This window comes from Pan paniscus, chromosome 19 (assembly GCF_029289425.2).
Source record: "Pan paniscus chromosome 19, NHGRI_mPanPan1-v2.0_pri, whole genome shotgun sequence".
NCBI lineage: Eukaryota > Metazoa > Chordata > Mammalia > Primates > Hominidae > Pan > Pan paniscus.
This window is the reverse complement of record NC_073268.2, coordinates 78652554-78676586: the sequence shown is the minus strand read 5'-3', so window position 1 is coordinate 78676586 and position 24033 is coordinate 78652554. Positions and strand designations below refer to the sequence as shown.

General features: G+C 41.4%; 2 protein-coding genes across 27 annotated transcripts in view; one reads left to right on the top strand and one right to left on the bottom strand.

Annotated features, from left to right (window-relative positions):
- The window catches only part of TLK2 (tousled like kinase 2), a 145011-nt gene that overhangs the window by 93652 nt on the left and 27326 nt on the right, over window positions 1-24033 (bottom strand). Inside the window, exon 2 of one of the 25 annotated variants that reach the window (XM_034942660.4) lies at window positions 11214-11356. The exons of the other annotated variants lie outside the window; for them this stretch is intronic. The gene's annotated coding sequence lies outside the window, so the exon portion shown is untranslated. The remainder of the gene's footprint in view (window positions 1-11213; window positions 11357-24033) is intronic. 25 annotated transcript variants of the gene reach the window in all.
- Window positions 809-23260, top strand: LOC117976580 (small ribosomal subunit protein eS10-like). Of its 2 annotated transcripts, XR_010110696.1 has the most exons (2): window positions 809-4932; window positions 22326-23260. XR_010110696.1 is itself a non-coding variant. In XM_063599318.1 (1 exon), exon 1 carries the CDS (start codon window positions 2868-2870, stop codon window positions 3381-3383), a length of 516 nt encoding a protein of 171 aa, XP_063455388.1. In that variant the 5' UTR covers window positions 809-2867; the 3' UTR covers window positions 3384-7625. The 2 variants fall into 2 exon arrangements, 1 of the variants encoding a protein (XP_063455388.1); XM_063599318.1 differs by lacking the exon at window positions 22326-23260 and having other exon boundaries at window positions 809-7625.

Genomic DNA, 24033 nt, shown 5'->3' with positions numbered 1-24033 from the left:
TTTTATACTTGCAATGAACAATCTGAAAATGAAGAAAATAATTCCATACACAGTAGCATCAAGAGGAAGAAATAATTTTATATTATAAACAATAATAATTTATTATTGTTTCGCTATGTTGGCCAGGCTGGTCTCGAACTCCTGACCTCAGGTGATCCACCCGCCTCCGCCTCCCGAAGTGCTGAGATTAAAGACGTGAGCCACCGCACCCGGCCCCAGCTGACTTCTTTGTAGAAATCGGTAGGCAAATTCTAACATGCATATGGAATTGCTAGGAACCAATCCTGAAAAAGTAGGAAGGCTCATACTTCATCACCTAAAAACAAAGCCACAGTAATCAAGACAGTACAGTACTAGCATAAGGTTAGATCAATGGAATAGAATTGAGAGTCCAGGAATAAATCCATAATTGTGGTCAAATGATTTTTGACAAGGGTGCCAACACAATTCAACGAGGGAAAGAATAGTCTTTTCAGCAAATGGTGCCAGGAGTAGATAGCCACAGGCAAAACAATGAAGTTGTACCCTTCCTTCACATCAACATAAAAATTAACTCAAAACAGGCCGGGAGCAGTGGCTTACTCCTATAATCCCAGCACTCTGGGAGGCCAAGGTGGGTGGATCCCTTGAGCTCAGGAGTTAGAGACCAGCCTGGCCAACATGGTGAAACCCCATCTCTACCAAAAATACAAAAAATGAGCGAGGCATGCTGGTGTGCACCTGTGGTCCCAGCTACTTGGAGGCTGAGGTGGGCAGATCGCTTGAGCCCAAGAAGCAGAGGTTGCAATGAGCCAAGATCGCGCCACTGCACATTGCACTCCAGCCTGGGTGACAGAGCCAAGACCTTGTCTCAAAACAAAACAGTTATGAGTAAAATAAAAACATGTTTATTACTTAATTTTAAAAGCAATTTTTCCTATTTTTATGTTACTGCTGATATACAGAAATTATTAATTTTCATAGTTTTTATTTAGCCAGTCACTTTTACTGAATTGTTCTTCTTAATCATTTTCAGTCTTTTCCTTTCTTTCTTTTTTTTTTTGGAGACGGAGTCTGGCTCTGTAGCCCAGGCTGGAGTGCAAAGGTGTGATATCAGCTCACTGCAACCCCTGCCTCCCAGATTCAAGCAATTCTTCCGCCTCAGCCTCTCACGTAGCTGGGATTACAAGCACACACCACCACACCTGGCTAATTTTTTTGTATTTTTAGTAGAGAAGGGGTTTCACCATGTTGGCCATGCTGGTCTGGAACTCCTGCCTTCAAGTGATCCGCCCACCTCAGACTCCCAAAGTGCTGAGATTATAGCCATGAGCCACTGCGCCAGGCCCAGTTTGTTCCTTTCCGTTTAGTTGTCTAGGTATAAAATCATAGCATTTGTAAATAACAAGGTTTTATCTTCCTTTCTATAATTTATACCTCTTATTTGTTTTACATTTTACTGCACTGAATAAAACATGAAATAATAATCATAGAAAACATTTTTCCGTTCTTCATTTTCATGGTAACACCTCTAAAGCTTTACCATTAAAAACTATATTAACCCATTTACGCCCGAGGTTGCAAACTTTTTCTGTGAAAAATCAGACCTTGGTGATGACCTTGCACAGTAGGGTATCAATAACTGCCACAAGCTTAGCAACCCAATAATGAAACACTAAGCATAAATGGGCTAAAACCCCAAACGGACAAAACAATCTTGAAAAAGAACTAAGTTGGAGGTCCCACACTTCCTGATTTCAAAACTTACTACCTGCCGGGCGCAATGGCTCACGCCTGTAATCCCAGCACTTTGGGAGGTCGAGACAGGCGGATCACCTGAGGTCAGGAGTTCAAGACCAGCCTGGCCAACACGGTGAAATCCCATCTATACTAAAATTACAAAACATAGTCGGGCGGGATGGTGCACACCAATAGTCCCAGCTAGTCGGGAGACTGAGGCAGGACAATCGCTTGAACCTGGGAGGTGAAGGTTGCAGTGAGCTGAGATTGTATCACTGCATTCCGGCCTGGGCAACAAAGTGAGACTCCATCTCAAAAAATAATAATAATAATTAATTTTAAAAAATTCGGCCGGCGTGGTGGCTCACGCCTGTAATCCCAGCACTTTGGGAGGCCGAGGTGGGCGGATCACAATGTCAGGAGATCGAGACCACGGTGAAACCCCGTCTCTACTAAAAATACAAAAAATTAGCTGGGTGCAGTGGCGGGCGCCTGTAGTCCCAGCTACTTGGGAGGCTGAGGCAGAAGAATGGCGTGAACCCGGAAGGCGGAGCTGGCAGTGAGCTGAGATCGCGCCACTGCACTCCAGCCTGGGCAACAGAGCCAGACTCCGTCTCAAAATAAATAAATAAATCAATAAAAAATAAAAAATTACAAAGCTATAGTAATCAAAACATCGTGGTATTGGCATTAAAGACAGACAGATATCAATGGAAAAGAATGGACCGCCAGAAGGAAATCCTCACATATATGGTCTAATGATTTTTGATAAGGTGCCAAGGCTATTCAATGGTGAAAGTCCATTTTTTCAAAACCTGGTGCTGGAGGCTGGCGTGGTGGCTCACGCCTGTAATCCCAGCACTTTGGGAGGGTGAGGCAGGCGGATCACTTGAGGTCAGGAGTTTGAGACCAGTCTGGCCAACATGGCGAACCCAACCTCTATTAAAAATACAAAAATTAGCTGGGCATGGTGACACACGCCTGTAATCCCAGCTACTCGGGTGGCTGAGGCACGAGAATCACTTGAACCTGCAAGGTGGAGGTTGCAGTGAGCTGAGATTACTGCCAGTGCACTCCAGCCTGGACAACAGAGCGAGACGGTCTCAAAAAATGGTGCTGGAGAAACTGGATATGTACATGCAAATGAAATGAAAGTTGGACCATTACCACACGCAAAAATTAACTCAAAACACATCAAAGACCTAAACATAAGAACTAAAACTAGCTTTCCAGCCCCGGCCCCGGACCCTGCAGCTGCAGAGATGTTGATGCCTAAGAAGAACCGGATTGCCATTTATGAACTCCTTTTTAAGGAGGGAGTCATGGTGGCCAAGAAGGATGTCCACATGCCTAAGCACCCGGAGCTGGCAGACAAGAATGTGCCCAACCTTCATGTCATGAAGGCCATGCAGTCTCTCAAGTGCCGAGGCTACGTGAAAGAACACTTTGCCTGGAGACATTTCTACTGGTACCTTACCAATGAGTGTATCCAGTATCTCCGTGATTACCTTCATCTGCCCCCAGAGATTGTGCCTGCCACCCTACGCCGTAGCCATCCAGAGACTGGCAGGCCTCGGCCTAAAGGTCTGTATATGAGGAGCGCTGTGCTACCTGGTGCCGACAAGAAAGCCGAGGCTGGGGCTGGGTCAGCAACCGAATTCTAGTTTAGAGGCGGATTTGGTTGTGGACGTGGTCAGCCACCTCAGTAAAATTGGAGAGGATTCTTTTGCATTGAATAAATTTACAGCCAAAAAAAAAAAAAAAAAGAACTAAAACTATAATCAACTCTTAGAAGAAAACAGGGAGAGCTGGGCGCGGTGACTCACGCCTGTAATCCCAGCACTTTGGGAGGCCGAGGTGAGCGGATCACCTGAGTTCAGGAGTTTGAGACCAGCCTGGCCAACATGATGAAACTCCATCTCTACTAAAACTACAAAAATTAGCTGGGCGTGGTGGCGGGCGCCTGTAATTCCAGCTACTTGGGAGGCTGAGGCAGGAGAATCACTTGAACCCGGGAGGAGGAGTTTGCAGTGAGCTGAAATCGCGCCACTGCACTCCAGCCTGGGCTACAGAGACTCCATCTCAAAAAAAAGAAGAAGAAGAAGAAAACAGGGAGAAAGTGTTACAGCGTTGAATTTAGCAATGATTTCTCGAATGTGACACCAAAAGCAGAGATAAAAACAGTAAAAATACATAAAATAGACATCAAAATTTAAAATCTGTGCATTAAACTACACAATCAACAGAATAAAAAGGAAACCCATGGAATGGGAGAAAATACTTGCAATTTACATATATGGTAAGGCATTAATAATCCAAATATATGAATAACTGCTACAACTCAACAACAACAAAATAAAAAACCCAATGAAAAAATGGGCAAAGGACTTGAACAGATATTTCTCCAAAGATATAAAAATGGCCAATGACCACATGAAAAGATGCTCAAAATCACTAATTTTAGGAAACTGCAACTCACAAAAAGACACCGCCTCACATCCATTGAGGTGACCACTACCAAGAAAACAAAAAACCAACCAACCCTACAAAATAACAAGTATTAGTGAGGATCTGGAGTAACTGGAATACTTGTACACTGTTGATGGGAATATAAAATGGCATAGCCACTATGGAAAACTATGGCAGTTCCTCAAAAACGGAATTATCGTATGATACAACAATTCCATTTCTGGGAATATACCCAAAAGAGTTGAAAGCAGGGCCTCAAAGAGATAGCTGTGTAACCATGTTCACGGCAGTATTATTCACAATAGCCAAAAGGTGGAAGCAACTCAAATATCCATCAACAAATGAATGGATAAACAAAATGTGGTGTATACATGAAATTCTACATTCTACAACATGGATAAGCCCTGAGAACATTATGCTAAGTGAATAAGCCAGTCACAAGAAGACAAATACTTTGTGATAGATGAGGCACCTATAATAGTTAAATTCATAGAGACAGAAAGTAGAATGGTAGCTGCCAGGGGTTGGGGAGGAAGGTAGATATGAGGAGTTGTTTAATGGGCATTTCAGTTTTCATTTTCTTAGGTAAAAAAAGTTCTGGAGATTGGATGCAAACAATATGAATGTATTTACTACTGAACTGTACACTTAAAAATGGTTAAGATGGTGGGCCGGGCACGGTGGCTCAGGGCTGGGCGCGGTGGCTCACGCCTGTAAGCCCAGCACTTTGGGAGGCCGAGGCAGGTGGATCACGTGAGGCCAGGAGTTTGAGAGAAGCCTGGCCAACATGGTGAAACCCCATCTCTACTAAAAATACAAAAATTAGCTGGGTGTGGTGGCGGGCACTTGTAATCCCAGCTACTCAGGAGGCTGAGGCAGGAGAATGGTTTGAAGCCGGGAGGCAGAGGTTGCATTGAGCCAAGATCGTGCCACTGCACTCCAGCCTGGGCAACAAGAGCAAAACCCCATCTCAAAGAAAAAAAAAAAAAAGAAGGTTAAGATGGTAAATTTTATGTTATGTGTATTTTACCACAATTAAAAAGTTTTTGAAACTGTATTGTTTTTAAAATTACAAAGTAGGAATGACTATTGAGTTTATCCAAATTTTTTTTTTTTTTAATTATTATTGACTGGGCATGGTGGCTCACACCTGTAAGCCCAGAACTGTGGGCAGCTGAGGTGGTGGATCATTTGAGGTCAGGAGTTTGAGACCAGCCTGGCCAACATGGTGAAACCCCCATATCTACTAAAAATACAAAAATTAGCCAGGCATGGTAGCACACACCTATAGTCCCAGCTACTTGGGAGGCTGAGGCAGAAGAATCGCTTGAACCCAGGAGGTGGAGGTTGCAATGAGCTGAGATCACACCACTGCACACCTGCCTGGGCAATAGAGCGAGACTCCATCTCAAAAAAAAAAAAAATTATTATTTATTTGCTGTGTTGTAAAGTAATAACAATAATAACTAACACGTAGCACTTTTTTTAAACACAATCCTCAAAAGCTCACATAATGTAGCACTTTACAGGCAAGACATTCTATATTAGCACATTTAATCGTCACAGCTTATAAAAACAGACCCTTGGCCGGGCACGGTGGGCTCACACCTGTAATCCCAACACTTTGGGTGACTGAGGCGGGTGGATCACAAGGTCAGGAGTTCAAGACCAGCCTGGCCAAGATGGTGAAACTCTGTCTCTACTAAAAATATAAAAAATTAGCTGGACGTGGTGGCGGGTGCCTGGAATCCCAGCTACTCAGGAGGCTGAGGCAGAGAACTTCTTGAACCCAGGAGGCGGAGGTTGCAGTGAGCCAAGATCGCACCACTGTACTCTAGCCTGGGTGACAGAGCGAGACTCCATCCCAAAAAACAAAACAAAACAAAAAAAACAGACCCACATAAATATATCCAACTGATTTTTTACAAAAGTATAAAAGCAATTTAATAGGGTTCACCCCTGTGATCCCAACACTTTGAGAGCATGAGGTGGGAGGATAGCTTGAGGATCACTTGAGCCCAGGAGTTTGAGACCAGCCTGGGCAACAAAGCGAGATCCCATCTGTACAAAAAAAATGAAAAAGTTAGCCAGCCATGGTGGCACTGTCTGCAGTCCTAGCTCCTAGCTAATTAGAAGGCTCAGGCGGGAGCTCAGGAGTGCGAGTGCAAGGTTACAGTGAATGATGATCACACCACTGCACTCCAGCCTGGGCAACAGAGTAAAAACCTGTCTCTTTAAATAAAAAAAAAAAAAAAAAAAGGCAATTTAATAAATTACATAAATTGAAAAAAAGAGACTTTTAAATAAATGCTACTGGAACAACTAGATGCATAGGCAAAACAAACAAACAAAACAAAACAAAAAAACACCTTGCTTACACCTTATAAAATATTAACTCGGCCGGGTGTGGTGGCTCACGCCTGTAATCCCAGCACTTTGGGAGGCCGACGCAGGTGGATCACCTGAGGTCTGGTGTTCAAGACCAGCCTGGCCAACATTGTGAAACCCCGTCTCTACTAAAAATACAAAAAGTTAGCTGGGCATGGTGGCGGGTGCCTGTAATCCCAGCTACCTGGGAGGCTGAGGCAGGAGAATCGCTTGAACCTGGGAGGCAGAGGTTGCAGTGAGCTGAGATCGCACCATTGCACTCCAGCCCGGGCAACGAGAGCAAAACTTCATCTCTAATAATAATAATAATAATAATAATAATAATAATAATAATAAATAAATTTTTAAAAGAGAAAAAAACAAAATAGATCAAGAACTTAAATATAAAACATAAAACTGTTAGGAAAAAAGGGGAGAAAATCTCTACAACTTAGAACTAAGCCAACAGTTCCTAGACTTGACACCAAAAGCTCTAATCCACAAAAGGAAACACTGATAAATGGAAGCTCATCAAAAGTACAGAGTAAGACCCTGTAAACAGGATGAGGAAACAAATTACTGACTGGAAGAAAATATTTTCAAGTCACACATCTACCAAAGAACTTGAGATTAGACTATCTAAAGAATTCCAATTAGAAAATTGGCAAAAAATATGAATAGACATTTTACTAAAGAGGATGTAGGCCGGGGGCGGTGGCTCACCAGCACTTTGGGAGGCTGAGGCAGGCGGATTACCTGAGGTCAGGAGTTCGAGACCAGCCTGACCAACGTGGAGAAACTCCGTCTCTACTGAAAAATACAAAATTAGCCAGGCGTGGTGGTGCATGCCTGTAATCCCAGCTACTCGGGAGGCTGAGGCAGGAGAATTGCTTGAACCCAGGGGGCAGAGGTTGCAGTAAGCCGAGACCATGCCATTTGTACTCCAGCCTGGGCAATAAGAGCAAAACTCCATCTCAAAAAAAAAAAAAAAAAAAAGGAGGGCTGATGTAAAGATGGCTAATGGGCACAAGAAAAGATGTTCAACACGTTAGCCTTTAGGGAAATAAAAGTTTAAACCACAATGAGATTTCATTACACACCTTTAAGAATGGTTAAAATAAAAAATAGCAACAACGCTAAATGCTGTCAAGGATGTAGAGAAACTGAATCACTTACATATATTGCTAGTGAGAATGTAAAAAGGTAAAGCCTTTTTTGACGGTTTCTTTTAAAACTAAAAATGCACTTAAAACTTATCATTTGACCCAGCAATTGTACTCTTGAACATTTATTCCAGAGAAAGAAAAACATGTTGGTGTAAAAACCTCTATAGGAATGTTCAGAGTAGCTTTGTTCATAATAGCCAAACACTGGAAACAAACCAAATGTCCTCATGGAGGCAATGGTTAAGCAAAGTGTACTATATCCACACCATGGAACACTGCACAGCAATAAAAAGGAATGGCCTATTTATATATGCAAAATCTTGGAACTTCAAGGAAATTATGCCAAGTGAAAAAAAGCCAATCTCAAAAAGCTGTAGGCTGGGTGCGGTGGCTCACACTTGTAATCCTAGCACTTTGGGAGACCAAGGCAGCAAGACTGCTTGAACCCAGGAATTCAAGACCAGCCTGGCCAATATAGTGAGACCCTGTCTCTACAAAAAATTTAAAAATTAGCTAGCGTGGTGGTGTGCACCTGTAGTCCCAGCTACTCTGGAGGCTGAGATGGGAGGATCACTTGAACCCAGGAGGCAGAGGCTGCAGTGAGCTAAGATTGCACCACTGCATTCCAGCCTGAGTGACAGGGTTAGACTCTGTCTCAAAATAAAAGGTTGTGTACTTTGTGACTCCATTTATATATATTAATTATGAAATAATGAAATTATAGAGGAAAATAGATCTGTAGTTGTCAAGAATTAAGTTTTCAAGGGAGAGTGAGTGGGTGTGGCTACAAACGCGTAGCAGGAAAGAGCCTTGTGATGAAGTAGTTCTGCATCTTGACTGTAGTGGTTACAAGCTACACATGTGATAAAATTGCCTAGAAGTGTAATACACACACACAAATGATTCATGTATAACTTGAAATGTGAATTAGTCCTATGGATTGTACCAATGTCAATTTTTTGGTTTTAATAATGTACTAGAATTATACATGAGGAGAGATGCACGGTGCATGAACAGAACCTTCCTATACATTTTGTGCAACTTCCTGCCAATCTCTAATTACTCTGAAATAAAAAAGATTTTTCTAAAGTTTTTGGGGTTTTATGTATTACTTATTATTGTAAAGTAATAATAATGATAACCAACACTTAGGTAGCATTTGCTAGGGCCAGGTATATCAGGGCATTTAACCCTCATAACAACCTGTTATGAGCTGAACTGTGTCCTCCCAAAATTCCTATGTTGAAGCCCTAATCTCCAGTACTTTAGTGTATTTGGAGATAGAAGCGTAAATCCAATAAAACTGGTATTCTTATGAGAGGAGATCAGGACAAAGAATGAGAGAGAGCAAGTGAGCACGCACAGACATGTATGCACACAGAGGGACTACAATATGAGGCCACAGGAAGGAGGCAGACATCTGCAAGCCAAGGAGAAAGGCCTCAGAAGAAACCAAACCTGCTGACACCTTGCTATTGCACTTCTAGTCTTCAGAACTATAAGAAAATAAATTTCTGTTGTTTAAGCCACACAGTCTGTGGTATCTGTTATGGTTGCCCTACCTTGTGAGGTAGCTGCTCTTATTACTCACTTACAGATGAGGAAAGCATAAGAAGATCAATAAACTCATTCAAGGTCACACAGTCATTAGGAAGCAAAGCCAAGATCTGAACCAAGGCTATCTGGTTCAAAAAAAGTACTTCTCACCATTAAGCCATACTTAGTCTGTAGGTGCTGTTATGACAGAATGCCTGAGACTGGGTAATTTTTTTTGAGACAGGGTCTCGCTCTGTCACCCAGGCTGGAGTGCAGTGTTCCAATCCTGGTTCACTGCAGTCTTGACCTCTGGGCTCAAGCAATCCTCCTGCCTCAGCCTCCCAAGTAGCTGGGATTACAGGCACATGCCACCACGTCTGGCTAATTTTTGTGTTTATGTAGAGACGGGGTTTCACCACTTTGCCCAGGCTGGTCTCGAATGGCTCAAGCAGTACACTCGCCTCCACCTCCGAAAGTGCTGGGATTACAGGCATGAGCCACTGCACCCAGCAGACTGGGTAATTTATGAAAAACAGAAATTTAATTTCTGACAGTTCTGGAGGCTGGGAAGTACAATACCAAGGCACCAGCAGGTTAGGTGTCTGGTGAGGGTCCAGGTTCTGCTTCCAAGATGGTGCCTTCAACACTGTGTCCTCCAGAGGGAAGGAATCCTACATCCTCACAAAGTAGAAGGCAGAAGGGCAAGAGGGGACGGACACTGTCCTCACATGGCAAGGTGTAAAAACAGACAAGGTTACGCCATCAAGCCTTTAAAAGGATACCTAGTCCCATTCATGAGAGGAGGAGCTCTCTTTACCTAATCACCTCTTAATACACTGGCAACACCTGAATTTTGGAAGGAACACATTCAAACCACAGCACTGACTCTAGAAATATTACTGAGTTTTTAAACACGAACTTGTTTGACATTCCTAGGATAAACTACTTGAAACAAAACAAAGGAATAATCTGCTGTAGCCATTTACTAGTATTTTTATTTTATTTTAAACATCTATACATTCACTTTTACTTTTTCATGTTTGTCATTTTGCTGTCAGAGTTGTTTACTTCTATCATATTATTCAACATGAGAAGTATCCGCTTCTTAAAAGGTTAGGAGAGACCAGGAGTGGTGGCTCACACCTATAATCTCAACAATTTGGGAGGCTGAGGAGGGAAGATTACTTGACCCCAAGGGTTCCAGACCAGCTTGGGCAGCATAGCAAGATCCCATCTCTACAAAAAATTAGAAAATTACCCGGGTGTGGTGGCCCATGCCTGTGGTCCCAGCTACTTGGGAGGCTGAGGTAGGGGAACTGCCTGAGCCCAGGAGGTCGAGGCTGCAGTGAGCTATGTTTGTACCATTGCACTCTAGCCTGGGTGACAGAGCAAGACCCTGTCTCGAAAAATAAATAAATAAATAAATAAAATAAAAGGTTAGGAGAAATCACCAACACCTAGAGAGGAGGAAGTAGTTTTATAATCGCCTCAATTTTTTTCTTGGTTACAGGAGTCTATTCTGGTTTTGTTGTTGTTGTTGTTGAGATGGAGTCTCACTCTATTGCCCAGGCAGGAGTGCAGTGGTGCAATCTCGGCTCACTACAACCTCCACCTCCCGGGTTCAAGCGATTCTTGTGCCTCAGCCTCCCAAGTAGCTGGGATTACAAGCGCACACTACCATGCCTGGCTAATTTTTGTATTTTTAGTAAAGACAGGGTTTTACCATGTTGCCCAGGCTGGTCTCAAACTCCTGACTTCAGGTGATCCGCCTGCCCTCGGCCTCCCAAAGTGCTGCGATTACAGGCGTGAAACACCACGCCCGGCCCCTATTCTGATTTTTATGTCTTATTTCATCAGTATTAATTCCTAGTATCTTTGAAATTATTTATTCATTGAGACTTTCATATAACTAACAACATTCACTTCCAGTATTTTCTTTTTGTAAGTCCTCAGTACCTTTTGTTATATCCGATGTACTCTCCTTCATTTTGCCTTTTGTTTCCTAATTTTCCAACTCTTGATTATTTCCCATTCTTCTGTTTTGCAATGTATTTATTTCTTCTTGCATATTTATTGTTTTTTCCTCTTTTCTAGTTTTCCTAAAACCATAAATTGAATGGTAAATTCATACTCTTGTACATTAAATGCTTCTTTGTCCACATTATTTAAGTTTAACTATGTGGTATTTTATCTTATTTTCTTAGTAAAATAGTCTGTTACTTGTCATTTGCTATATAATAGCTATCTGGGAGAATGCTTACTAATATCCGTATCACTTGGGAGGGAAAATTATCCTTTAAAAGAGCCACCCACAGACTCAAAAAAAAAAAAAAAAAAACTAGGAAATTTTTTTAATTTACTAGTTTAAATTTGTTAATTTCACAAATTTAAACAAATTTAACTAGTCTGATTTGTTAAATCAAAACTAATTTTGATAAGATCTCTCCATAAAAGTTATATTGTCTATGACAACATTTAAACTACCTCCCCTGTCTCCTGCTGATAATAATTTTCTAAGTAAAAAATCAAATGGACAGTTTAGAAGATGAACAAGAGTCAAGTTTCTTGTTTTTAAAAGAGTACAGTTTGCAAAAATAAAACATGTTTCTAATATACTTAAAATGTACTTTTTTCCTAGGGGGATCTTAAAAAATACTTTAGTTACAAGCGTAGAGAAAATTCTGTGGATAAATTATAAATCCATGAACACTGAGGTTAAGATGCAAATGTTGACTACCAGCCCTTTAGCACCACGAAGGAGGCTCATATAAACTAAGAAAAACTTGTAGAATAGAGGCCAAAGGTTAATCTTTCACTCCTGTAAAAGTTTAAATGTCAACATTTACTGAGTTTCTAAAGTTTTCATTTCCTCCTTAGACCAAATTGGCTGCTTAAAAGGGACTGAGAACAGAAGACAAAAGTTACGCCTGCCTAGGTATAAAGAAGCATAGCTGCCAACAAAGTCAAACTACCCCATACTCCAGTAAAGAAGATAACGCCATTTAAAAAAACTAAAGGTCTCTATGCTTTTTATTTTAGTCACTTGTAGTACTACCTTTTCACACCATACCAGAGTCAAAATAGCCATCAAAATAGTTTGACTCCCAGAGACCTTGCAACATTCCTAGAAGTGAAACAGATGTGAAATCTGTTAAGTTCTTCCTTGATGTGTATAAACAGAAGAGTTCTAGGTCAAGTGAAAAAAAGTTTACCTTTTTTTTTTTTTTCTTTTTTTGAGACAAAGTTTTGCTCTTTTGCCCAGGCTGGATGGAGTACAATGGCACGATCTCGGCTGACCGCAACCTCTGCCTCCTGGGTTCAAGCGATTCTCCTGCCTCAGCCTCCCTAAGTGCTAGGATTACAGATGTGACTCAGCGCGCCCCGCCAAAAAAAAACCCCACTTTCAATAAGTGACAAAACACTGTAAATAAATGTGTTTACAGGATGATTATTTAAAGAACAATGACCCAAACTAGGTCTGTATGTATCAATATCTACCTAGTAGATCTCCAAAATCATCTGCTGAGTGGAAAATGAGCTATTACAGTTCTCATTATTATAAAAGTATGCAAACATTCTTTATATAACTGAAAATTAATCATTAAGAAAAAACAAATTCTAAGGGAAAACAGTACAATTCCAATACACAGAGAAGCACTAGCCATATGCAACTACTACACATTTCATTATGGGGCCTATAATCTATGTTTTTAGCTTTCTCTTTATGCTAAAAAGTTCTCTTTTATTGAGAACAAATTCAATATTTCAATTACAGACAGAAACTAGAAGCTCTGTACAAAATCCTGGAGCACATTCACAGTAAAGAAAACAAAGAAATAGAAAAATGAGAACAAAAATATAAAAATGAACATAATCTAGATTTAAAATACCCAAGAGGTATGTAACCTTGAAGAAAATTCAGTGACCAATAAGTTTAGTTTTGTGGCTTCTTCTGTTGTGAAGAGACTATTACTTCACATATGAGGAAAAAAAAGAAAAAAAATCCCACTGCCATCTCCAGTAGAAACTGTATAACAAAATTCCTACTGGAACTGGTGTAAGATGATGCAGGAGTCAACATTCCAGTTCTGGTTCTTGACTGTGGCACAAGCGTTAACAAGTTTACTATAAAGAACTAAGCAGACGTCACTAATATGGCCTTCCTTCAAGGCCCAGAAGTTAAGATAGCAACTTTAAGTTCATATAACCAATGACTACCTCCTACATACACACACGTCCTAGCACTGGTTCCAGGTTCTACCTATCTGTCTGGAGAAGACAGTTGGAAGAGCTTTCCACCAAGCCATGGCAATCTCATCTGTGACCTGCCAATTCCAAAAATTACACTACTAACCTATAATCACATGATGGCAGTACATTTGGTATAACCCACATATGACTCTCAGCTAGATAACTGTTACTTATGACTCTAAATTACATATTTCCAAGGTACAGGCTCATGGCTCAGAGTTAAACTAACTTAAAATTTAAATAGACACTGACTTGGATTAAAGTGTATTGACTGGGTGCGAAGGCTCACACCTGTAATCCCAGCACTTCGGGAGGCCGAGGCAGGAGGATCACTTGAGCCCAGGAGTTTGAGACCAGCCTGAGCAACATGGCAAAACCCCATCTCTACAAAAAAAATAAATAATTAGCCAGGCATGATGGCATGCACCCGCAGTCCCAGCTACTAAGGAGGCTGAGGTAGGAAGATCAATTGAGCCCAAGAGATGGAGGTTGCAGTCAGCCTTGATCACACCACTGCGCTCCAGCCTGGAATTGGTATAACAATAAGATGCAGGAGTCAACATTCCACCCAACATTCTGGGTGACATAGCAAGAATATGTCTCAAAAAAATTTGAAAACAGTGTATTAAAAGCATTTTTAAAATGGTGTCTCAAAAATAAAAACAAAAAAAATAGAAAAAAAGAAGAAGAAAAAAACAACTGGTGTCTTGAGCTGCATGTGGTGGCTCATGCCTGTAATCCCAACAGTTTGGGAGTCTAAGGCGGGAGGACCACTTGAGGTCAGGACTTCAAGACAGCTTGAGCAATGTGGTGAGACCCGGTCTCTACTAAAAAAAAAAAAAAAAAAAAAAAATCTGGGTATGGTAGTGCATGACTGTAGTCTTCACTCCTTGGAAGGCTGAGTTGTGAGGATCACTTAAGTCCAGGAGTTTGAGGCAGCAGTGAGCTATGACTGCACCACTGCACTTTAGTCTGGGCAACAGAGCAAGATCCTGCCTCTAAAACAAAATTTTAAAATAAGAAATAAAACTGGCATTTTGACATATCAGCTGTGAGGTGCATGACAAGAAATCCTGACAGTGTTTTTTCTTGTGAGTGATGTACTTTTAAAATAAAATCACGGCCAGGCAGAGGGCTCACACCTGTAATTCCAACACTCTGGGAGGCTGAGTCAAGTGGATCACTTGAGGTCAGGAGCTGGAGACCTGGGCAACACAGCAACACCCTGTCTCTACCAAGACTTCCAAAATTAGCCAGGCATGGTGGCGCACGCCTGTAGTCCCAGCTATTCAGGTGGTTAAGGAAGAAGAATCACTTGAAACTGCGAGGCGGAGGTTTCAGTAAGCCAAGATCACGCCACTATACTCCAGCCTGGGCGACAGAATGAGACTCAGTCTCAAAGTAATAAATAAATAAATAATAAAATAGACTCAAAATTAGCACTATATATATACATTTTTTAAAGATAAGGTCTCGCTCTGTCGCCCAGGCTCAGTGCAGTGGTGCCATCACAGCTCACTGGCAGCCTCAACCTCCCAGGCTCAAGCAATCCTCCCACCTCAGCCTCCCAAGTAGCTGAGACTACAAGTTCATGCTGCCATGTCCGGCTTTTTTTAATTTAATTTTTTGGTAGAGGTGGGGTCCTACTATGTTGCCCTGGCTGGTCTCAAACTCTTGGGCTCTACAGATCCACCCACCTTGGCCTTCCAAAGTGCACAGATTATAGGCATGAGCCACCATGCCCTGCCTAAAAAATTAATCTCATTTACTTGCATTTCCTCCTGACTAGGAACACATGGGATGGTCCAAGGGTATGATCAACAGAGAACAGCTGGTCCTGACAGTTTAAAGTCCAATAGGTGTGGAACTAAATCTCTGAACCACTGTATGAAACTGGGCAAATCACTGAAGTTCTATTAGCTCTTCTTGAAATCTGTGGATTTCAAGAGTAAAAACCACCTACCTTATGGATGTTTCAAGGATTAAATAAAACAGTACTATATGTTGGGGATGAGGGTAATACAGTGCCTGAAATATAGTTGGTGCTCAATGAAGATTATTAGTTACTTCTTTTCCCCTATATGGGAGTCCTGCATGGACCATCCTTAACATGAAATTTTAACCAACCAACCAGTTTCAACCACCCTATGAACTACCAAGCATGTATTACAACAAAATAACTTGCCACCCATAGGGGCCAAATTATTCAACAAGTCACAATATTTAAGATATAACTGGCCGAGCGTGGTGGCTCACGCCTGTAATCCCAGCACTTTGGGAGGTCAAGGCGGGTGGATCACCTGAGGTCGGGAGTTCCAGACCAGCCTGACCAACATGGAGAAACCCCGTCTCTACTAAAAATACAAAAAAAAAAAAAAATTAGCTGGGGTGGTGGCACATGCCTGTAATCCCAGCTACTCGGGAGGCAGAGGCAGGAGAATGGCTTGAACCTGGGAGGGGGAGGCTGCAGTGAGCTGAGATCACGCCATTACACTCCAGCCTGGGCAACAAGAGGGAAACTCTGTCGCAAAAAAAAAAAAAAAAGATATAACTAGGCCAGGTGCTGTGGCTCATGCCTGTAATCCCAGCACTTTGGGAGACTGGGGCGGGAGGATCACATGAGACCAGGAGTTTAAGAGCAGCCTGGCCAACATGGCAAAACCCCATCTCTCCTAAAAACACAAAAATTAGCCAGACATGGTGGCACACGTCCATAATCCCAGCAACTAGGGTGGCTGAGGCATGAGAATCACCTGAACCCGGGAGGCAGAGGTTGCAGTGGGCTGAGATCGTGCAACAGCACTCCAGCCTAAGTGACAGAGTGAGACCCTGTCTCAAAAAAAAAAAAAAAAAGGTTATAACTAAAAAGTAAAAGCTTTGAACCACTCATCTAAATAAAAAATGTTAAGCCAGGCCCGGTGCGGTGGCTCACACCTGTAATTCCAGCACTTTGGGAGGCCAAGGCGGGCGGATCACAGGGTCAGGAGATCAAGACTATCCTGGCTAACACAGTGAAACCCCGTCTCTACTAAAAATACAAAAATTAGCCAAGCATGGCGGCATGTGCCTGTAGTCCCAGCTGCTGGGGAGGCTGAGGCAGGAGAATGGCGTGAACCTGGGAGGCGGAGCTTGCCATGAGCCAAGATCGCGCCACTGCACTCCAGCCTGGGCGAGAGTGCGAGACTCTGTCTCAAAAAAAAAAAAAAAAAAATTTAAGCCAAAGCCGGAAACTGAGGTCCTACATTTATTTCTCCCTTCAATTTCCATTAGATTATAAATTTTATGAGGGCACGGGTCAATGTTTTTATTCACTACTATATCCCTAGCACAGTATCTACTACATAGATGTTTATAAAGACATGCTTATGAACAAATTAATGTTCTTTAATCCTTTGCACCTGAATGCCTTCATCCATGAAACAAGAATATAAAATAATTTCTTCTGTTCTTGGGGAATGTTTTAACATTGCACATTATTTGATGCTATTATAAATGATTTGCTTTTTTTTTTCTTTTTTGCTTTTACTTCAACTGCCAATTGTTCATTGCTAGTATGAGAAATAGAACTAGATCTTGCAAATTGATTTATATTCTAGCTAAACTTAAATTCTAGTAGCTTTTTTATAGCTTGCTTAGGGCTTTCTATGTGTACAATCATGACATCTAAAGAATAAATAGTTTTACTTTTACTTTGTAATCTGTAAGATTATTCCTTTTACTTGTCTTATTTCATTGGCTAGGACCTTTGGAACATGTTTAACAGAGGTTGCGAAAACAATTATCATTGACTCGTTTGGAGTATTATATAGAAAGCATTCACTCTTTTACCATAAGTATGATGTTACTTATATATTTTTCATAAATGCCTTTTATCAGATTAAAGAAGTTCCCTTCTATTCCTAGTTAGCTGAGAGCTTTTATCACAAATAGTGTTAAAAGTTTGTCAAATGCTTTTTAGGTAACTATTACAAAGCCACTTAGCTTTTCTCCTTTATTCTATTAATATGGTGAATTACAATGAATTCTAATGCTAAATCAACTTTGCAACTGGGATAATCCAATTAGTTATGGTTTTATTCACTGCTAGATTCAATTTTCTAGTATTTTGTTAATTATTTCTATATATATGTTGAGGGATATTGAGCTACAGTTTTCTTTTTTCCTAATGTCTTGGTCTGGTTTGGTATCAAGGTAATGCTGGCCTCATAAATGTCTTGTGAAATTTGTAAAAAAAAAAAAAAAAAAAAAAAATTGGTATTTTTTCCTTAAATGTTTGATAGAATTTACCAACAAAGCCATGTAGGTCTGGATTCTTCTTTTTAGGAAGACTTTGTTTGATTGTTTGTTTGTGACAGTGATTGTGCCACTGCATTCCAGCCTCAACCTCCTGGGTTCAGGCAATCCTCCCACCTCAGTCTCTCAAGTAGCTGGGACCACAGGCGTGCACCACCACACCTGACTAATTTTTATTTATTTATATTTTTTGTAGAGATGAGTCTCGCTATATTGCCCAGGCTGGTCTCAAACTCCTGGGCTCAAGTGATCCTCCTGCCTTAGCCTCCCAAAGTGCTGGGACTAGAGCCATGAGTCACCGTGCCTGGCCTTGTGGGAAGATTTTTAATCCAATTTCTGTAATAAATATGGGGTTATTCAGATTCTCATTCTTTCTTTTATTTTTTATTTGTTTTTTCTTCCAGTATTTTTGTATTTTAGTATTTTTGTATTTTGCTATATTGCCCAGGCTGGTCTCAAACTCCTAGACTCAAGCAATCGGCCCACCTTGGCCAACCAGAGTGCTGGGATTACAGGAGTGAGCCACCTCACCCGGCCTTGTTTTCTATCTCATTTACTTTAGCTCTTTATTATTTCTCTTCTATTTAGATTTCTCTTTCTATTAAGGCAAAATGTTAGGTCACTGATTTTAGACCTTTCTTTTAAAGCTGAAGTTTCCTTCTAAAGCACTGTATTAGCTGTATCCCACAAATTTTTGATATACTGTGATTTCATTTTCATTTAATTACAAATATTTTCTTTTTTTTCTTTTGAGACGGAGTCTTGCTCTGTCACCCAGGCTGGAGTGTAGTGGCACGATCTTGGCTCACTGCAAGCTCCACCTCCCAGGTTCACACCATTCTCCTGCCTCAGCCTCCCAAGTAGCTGGGACTACAGGCACCTGCCACCACGCCTGGCTAATTTTTTGTATATTTAGCAGAGATGGGGTTTCACCGTGTTAGCCAGGATGGTCTCGATCTCCTGACCTCGTGATCCGCCCACTTCGGCCTCCCAAAGTGCTGGGATTACAGGTGTGAGTCACCGTGCCCGGCCCACAAATATTTTCTAGTATCTCACAAATTTTGATATATTGTGTTTTCATTTTCACTTAGCTATGAATATTTTCTAATTTCCTTTGTGAATTCTTTGACCTAAAGGTTATTTTGAAGTATGTTATTTCACTTTCAAATATTCGGAGATTTTCCAGATATCTTTTTCATTTCTAATTTAATTCCATTGTAGTCAGAGTAGACACTACACATTTCAATCCTTTTAAATTTGTTGAAATGTGTTTTGTAGCCCAGCATATGGTCTATTTTGGTAAATGTTCCATGTGCACTTGAAAAGAATGTGGGCAGAGTGTTCTATAAATGTCAATTAAGTATAGTCCATTGAGGGTATTGTCCAAATCTTCTATAACCTTACTGATTTTTTGCCTGCTTGTTCTATCAGTTATTGAGGAAGAATGTTGTAATTTCCAAATGTAATTGTGGATTTGTCTATTTCTCCTTTCAACTGTCAGTTTTTGCTTCCACTCTGTTACTGGATGCATATACATTTAGGACCGCTGTGTCTTCTCAAAAAATTGATCCTTCTTTTGTGATGAATCGTGCTTCATTACTCCTAGCAATATTTTTCTTGTTCTGAGGTCTCCTTTGTCTAATAAAAATCACTCTAGCTTTTTTATACTTAGTGTTTATACTTAGCTTTTTTATATTTAGTGATACTGTTTATACAGTATCTTTTTCCATTCTTTTAAATATAAAGATACAATTAGCCAGGTGTGGTAGTACACACTTGTAGTCTTCCCTACTTGGCAGGCTGAGGCGGGAGGATCACTTGAGCCCAGGAGTTTAAGGCTGCAGTGAACTATGATCATACCACTGCACTCCAGCTTGGGCAACATAGGGAGACCCTCATCTCTTTAAAAAATAAAATAATAATAATAAAGACCCGATCTAGGAAATTCATTGTAATAAAAGGTTTGCTAGTAAAAGCAGGATCCCATTATAGCAAATGGCACTCTAAAAAGTTCTGTAAGAACGGCCCATAATAAGAATTTTGTTCTAATCTTTTATTTTAGAAATAAATAAAACTTTGGAGAACTTGTTAAAATAAGTTTTTCACAACAAATAATTCTTTTTTTCTTTTCTTTTTTTTTTAGACTGAGTCTCGCTCTGTCGCCCAGGCTAGAGTGCAATTGCACAATCTCAGCTCAATGCAACCTCTGCCTCCCAGGTTCAAGCAATACTCATGCCTCAGCCTCCCGAGTAGCTGGGATTACAGGCACACGCCACCATGCCCGGCTAATTTTTTGTATTTTTAGTAGAGACAGGGTTTTACCATGTTGCCCAGGCTGGTCTCAAACTCCTGAGCTCAGGCAATCCGCCCACCTCGGCCTCCCAAAGTGCTAGGATTACAGGCTTGAGCCACCTTGCCTGGCAAACAAATAATACTATACAACAAATGGCTCCTTGAGTTCTGGTCCAGAGTATGTAACAATTTTCTTTGTTTTCCTTACTGAGCACGATTAGTAGGTAAAAAATAGGCTGGGCACAGTGCCTAACACCTGTAATCCCAACACTCCGGGAGGCTGAGGTGGGCGAATCACTTGAATCCAGGAGTTCGAGACCAGGCTGGGCAACGTGGCAAAACACCGTCCTTTTTTTTTTGTTTGTGAGATGGAGTCTTACTCTGTCACCCAGGCTGGAATGTAGAAGCTCAATCTCGGCTCACTGCACCTCCTGGGTTCAAGCGATTCTCCTGTCTCAGCCTCCCGAGTAGCTGGGACTACAAGCGCACACCAACAAGCCCAGCTAATTTTTATGTTTTTAGTAGAGACAGGGTTTTGCCGTGGTCGCCAGGCTGGTCTCGAATTCCTGACCTCAGATGATCCACCCGCCTCAGCCTCCCAAAGTGCTGGGATTACAGGCATGAGTCACTGCGCCTGGCCAACCTCGTCTTTACAAAAAATACAAAAATTAGCTGGGGACAGTGGCACATGCCTGTGGTCCCAGCTACTCAGGGAGGCTGAGGTGGGAGGGTCTCGTGAGCCCTGGAGGTTGAGGCTGCAGAGAGCCATGACTGCGCCACTGCACTCCAGCCTGGGTGACAGAGAGAGACTGTGTCTCAAACAAACAAACAAATAAACCAAAGAAATAGCTGATCAAGAGCTGAGACCTTTTAACTTTTGCTCCAGTATCAAGCAAGACATACAGGTCTAACTCACTTTTCCCCACATAAAATATTCTACTCATCTCTAGAAAAATCCTCTTTCAAAATGAGCTACCAAGTAATAATACAGTAAAAAAGACAGGGCTTGGCTAGGCCCGGTGGCTCATGCCTGTAATCCCAGCACTTTGGGAGGCCAAGGCAGGTGGATAACCTGAGGTCAGGAGTTCGAGACCAGCCTAGGCAAAATGGCGAAACCCCACCTCTACTAAAAATACAAAAAATTAGCTGGGTGTGGTGGCACACACCTGTAATCCCAGCTACTTGGGAGGCTGAGAAAGGAGAATCGCTTGAGCCCAGGAGGCAGAGGTCGCAGTGACCCGAGACTGTGCCACTGAGCTCCAGCCTGGGCGACAGAGCAAGACTTTGTCTCAAAAAAAAAAAAAAAAAAAGGGCTTTATACGACACTATCAACTATGTTTAAGTTAACTAAATCTTTTAACTTTCTAATTCATTACATGGTGCTACTGTTTTCTCTCCAAGACCTAAAAACTAGGAATTATAACTTTTGATAATATGTATATTACAAATTAATTCCAATATCCCAAAACCTGAAAGCCCTAAGGAATCTGTTACGGTGAATGAAATTTTCCTTGCAATAGTACTTGCAGAATTTAATGTAAGCCCTCATTTAAACCTATTTTACACACACAGAATTCAAAAGAAATATGGACATTATCAGGTATAAAGGTTTGTTCTTCATATCTTCAGTAAGTCCAAGAGGTAATAATGAGGGTCTCTGAATTATTTTTCACTGACACAATCTAGTTAAAATGTCAGATTGGGCTGGGCACAGTGGCTCACACCTGTAATCCCAGCACTTTGGGAGGCCAAGGTGGGTGGATCACCCGAGGTCAGGAGTTCGAGACCAGCCTGGCCAACATGGTAAAACCCCATATCTACTAAAAATACAAAATATTAGCTGGGCATGGTGGCACGGGACTGTAACCCCAGCTACTCAGGAGGCTGAAGTAGGAGAATCACTTGATCCTGGGAGGTGGAGGTTGCAGTAAGCCTAGATCATGCCACTGCACTCCAGCCCGGGCAACAAGAGCAAAACTCTGTCTCAAAAGAATACAATACAATACAAATGTCAGATTGGCTTGACTTTAGCTCAACTTCTATCAACCTCTAATAGATGAAAGGATTTCAACTCCCTGTAGTAAAACTTACCACAAACTATCTAAAGCTCTCATTAATAAAATTGGAGAAATAAAGTACTGCTTAATAAATTCAGTCTAATAATGGGGGAAAAAGCCTTTCAAAACATGGTCTCAAGAGTGGGAGGAATAACAGTAAAAGGTTGGGAATTAGATTTAGTCCAGTCTCTTCCACAATGATTCTCCACACAACATCTCTAATAATTATGTACATAGCTTCTGCTCAAATACTTCCTGTAAGAGAAAAATACTGTGTAGAGAAAAACAAAGCAGTGTACTTAATTCAGGTCAACTAACTACAAGTCAATGGTTTCTTTAACCTATTTTGAGTCACAGAATTTTTTTTTTCTGAGACAGGGTCTCACTCTGTCACCCAGGCTGAAGTGTGGAAGTGCATATACAACTCACTCTGGCTTTGACCTCGACCTCTAAGACTCAGGTAATCCTCCCACTTCAGCCTCCTGGACAGATGCAGATGGGACTATAGGCACACGTCACCATGCCCGGCTAATTATTTGTATTTTTTGGAGAGATGGGGTTTCACCACTTTGCCCAGGCTGGTCTCAAACTCCTAGGCTCAATGGTCCTCTTGCCTCGGCCACCCAAAATGCTGGGCCTTGCCACTGTCCCTGGCCAAAGAACTTTTTTTTTTTTTTTGAGATGGAGTCTCGCTCTGTTGCCCAGGCTGGAGTGCAGTGGCACGATCTTGACTCACTGCAAGTTCTGCCTCCCGGGTTCACACCATTCTCCTGCCTCAGCCTCCCGAGTAGCTGGGACTATAGGCGCCCGCCACCATGCCCAGCTAATTTTTTTTGTACTTTTAGTAGAGACGGGGTTTCACTATGTTAGCCAGGATGGTCTCAATCTCCTGACCTCGTGATCCACTTGCCTTGGCCTCCCAAAGTGCTGGGATTACAGGCGTGAGCCACCGTGCCCAGCCCCAAAGAACTTTTTAAGAACGTAATAAAACCATGGACTCTTTCTAAAGAAAAATATACATCCATGTATATACACACACACAAATATTTACCTATCATTTCACAGAGTTCAAGGACCCTGATGCCTGTCCACCCCTTGCCATACTTGACTATGGGAGACAAATTCCTCCTCTCCATGGAGAAGAATGTGGCCATATCTACTGAAATCACAAATGCATACATCCTTGAAAAAAGCAATTCCACTTCTAGGGATTTATCCTGTAAATGTATCTGAATGTGTGTTAAATGACATTATGCACAAGATTATTCACTATAGCACTATTTATATCAACAAAACACTGCTGTCCATCTAAGTGTCCATCAACAGGAAACGGTTCAGCCATACAATGAAATACAAAGCAGCCTTGAAAAAAAGAACAAAGAAGCTCTATATGTATGAATGTAAAACAATTCCTGAAATATCTTAAGCACAAAAAGCAAAATGCACAATAGTTTATATAATATACTTGCATTTTTTAAAAATGGAAGGGTTGAATATACATAAGTATTTGCAGATATATCTCTCAAATATAAGAAACTTTTTAACAGTTGTCTCTAGGAAGGAAACCAGGTGGATAAGGGAGAAATGTAGAAGAGATGTTTCACTGTATATCTGTGAAAGATTCTGAATTGTGTACTATATATTAACTAGTAAAAAATTTTAATTTTGGGGCCAGGCATGGTGGCTTATGCCTGTAATCACAGCACTTTGAGAGGCAGAGGTGGGTGGATTGTCTGAGCTCAGGAGTTCGAGACCAAAGCCTGGACAACATGGTGAAACCCCGTCTCTACTAAAAAACAAACAAAAAAAATTAGCTGGGCACGGCAGCATGCGCCCATAATCCGAGCTACTCGGGAGGCTGAGACAGGAGAATCGCTTGAACC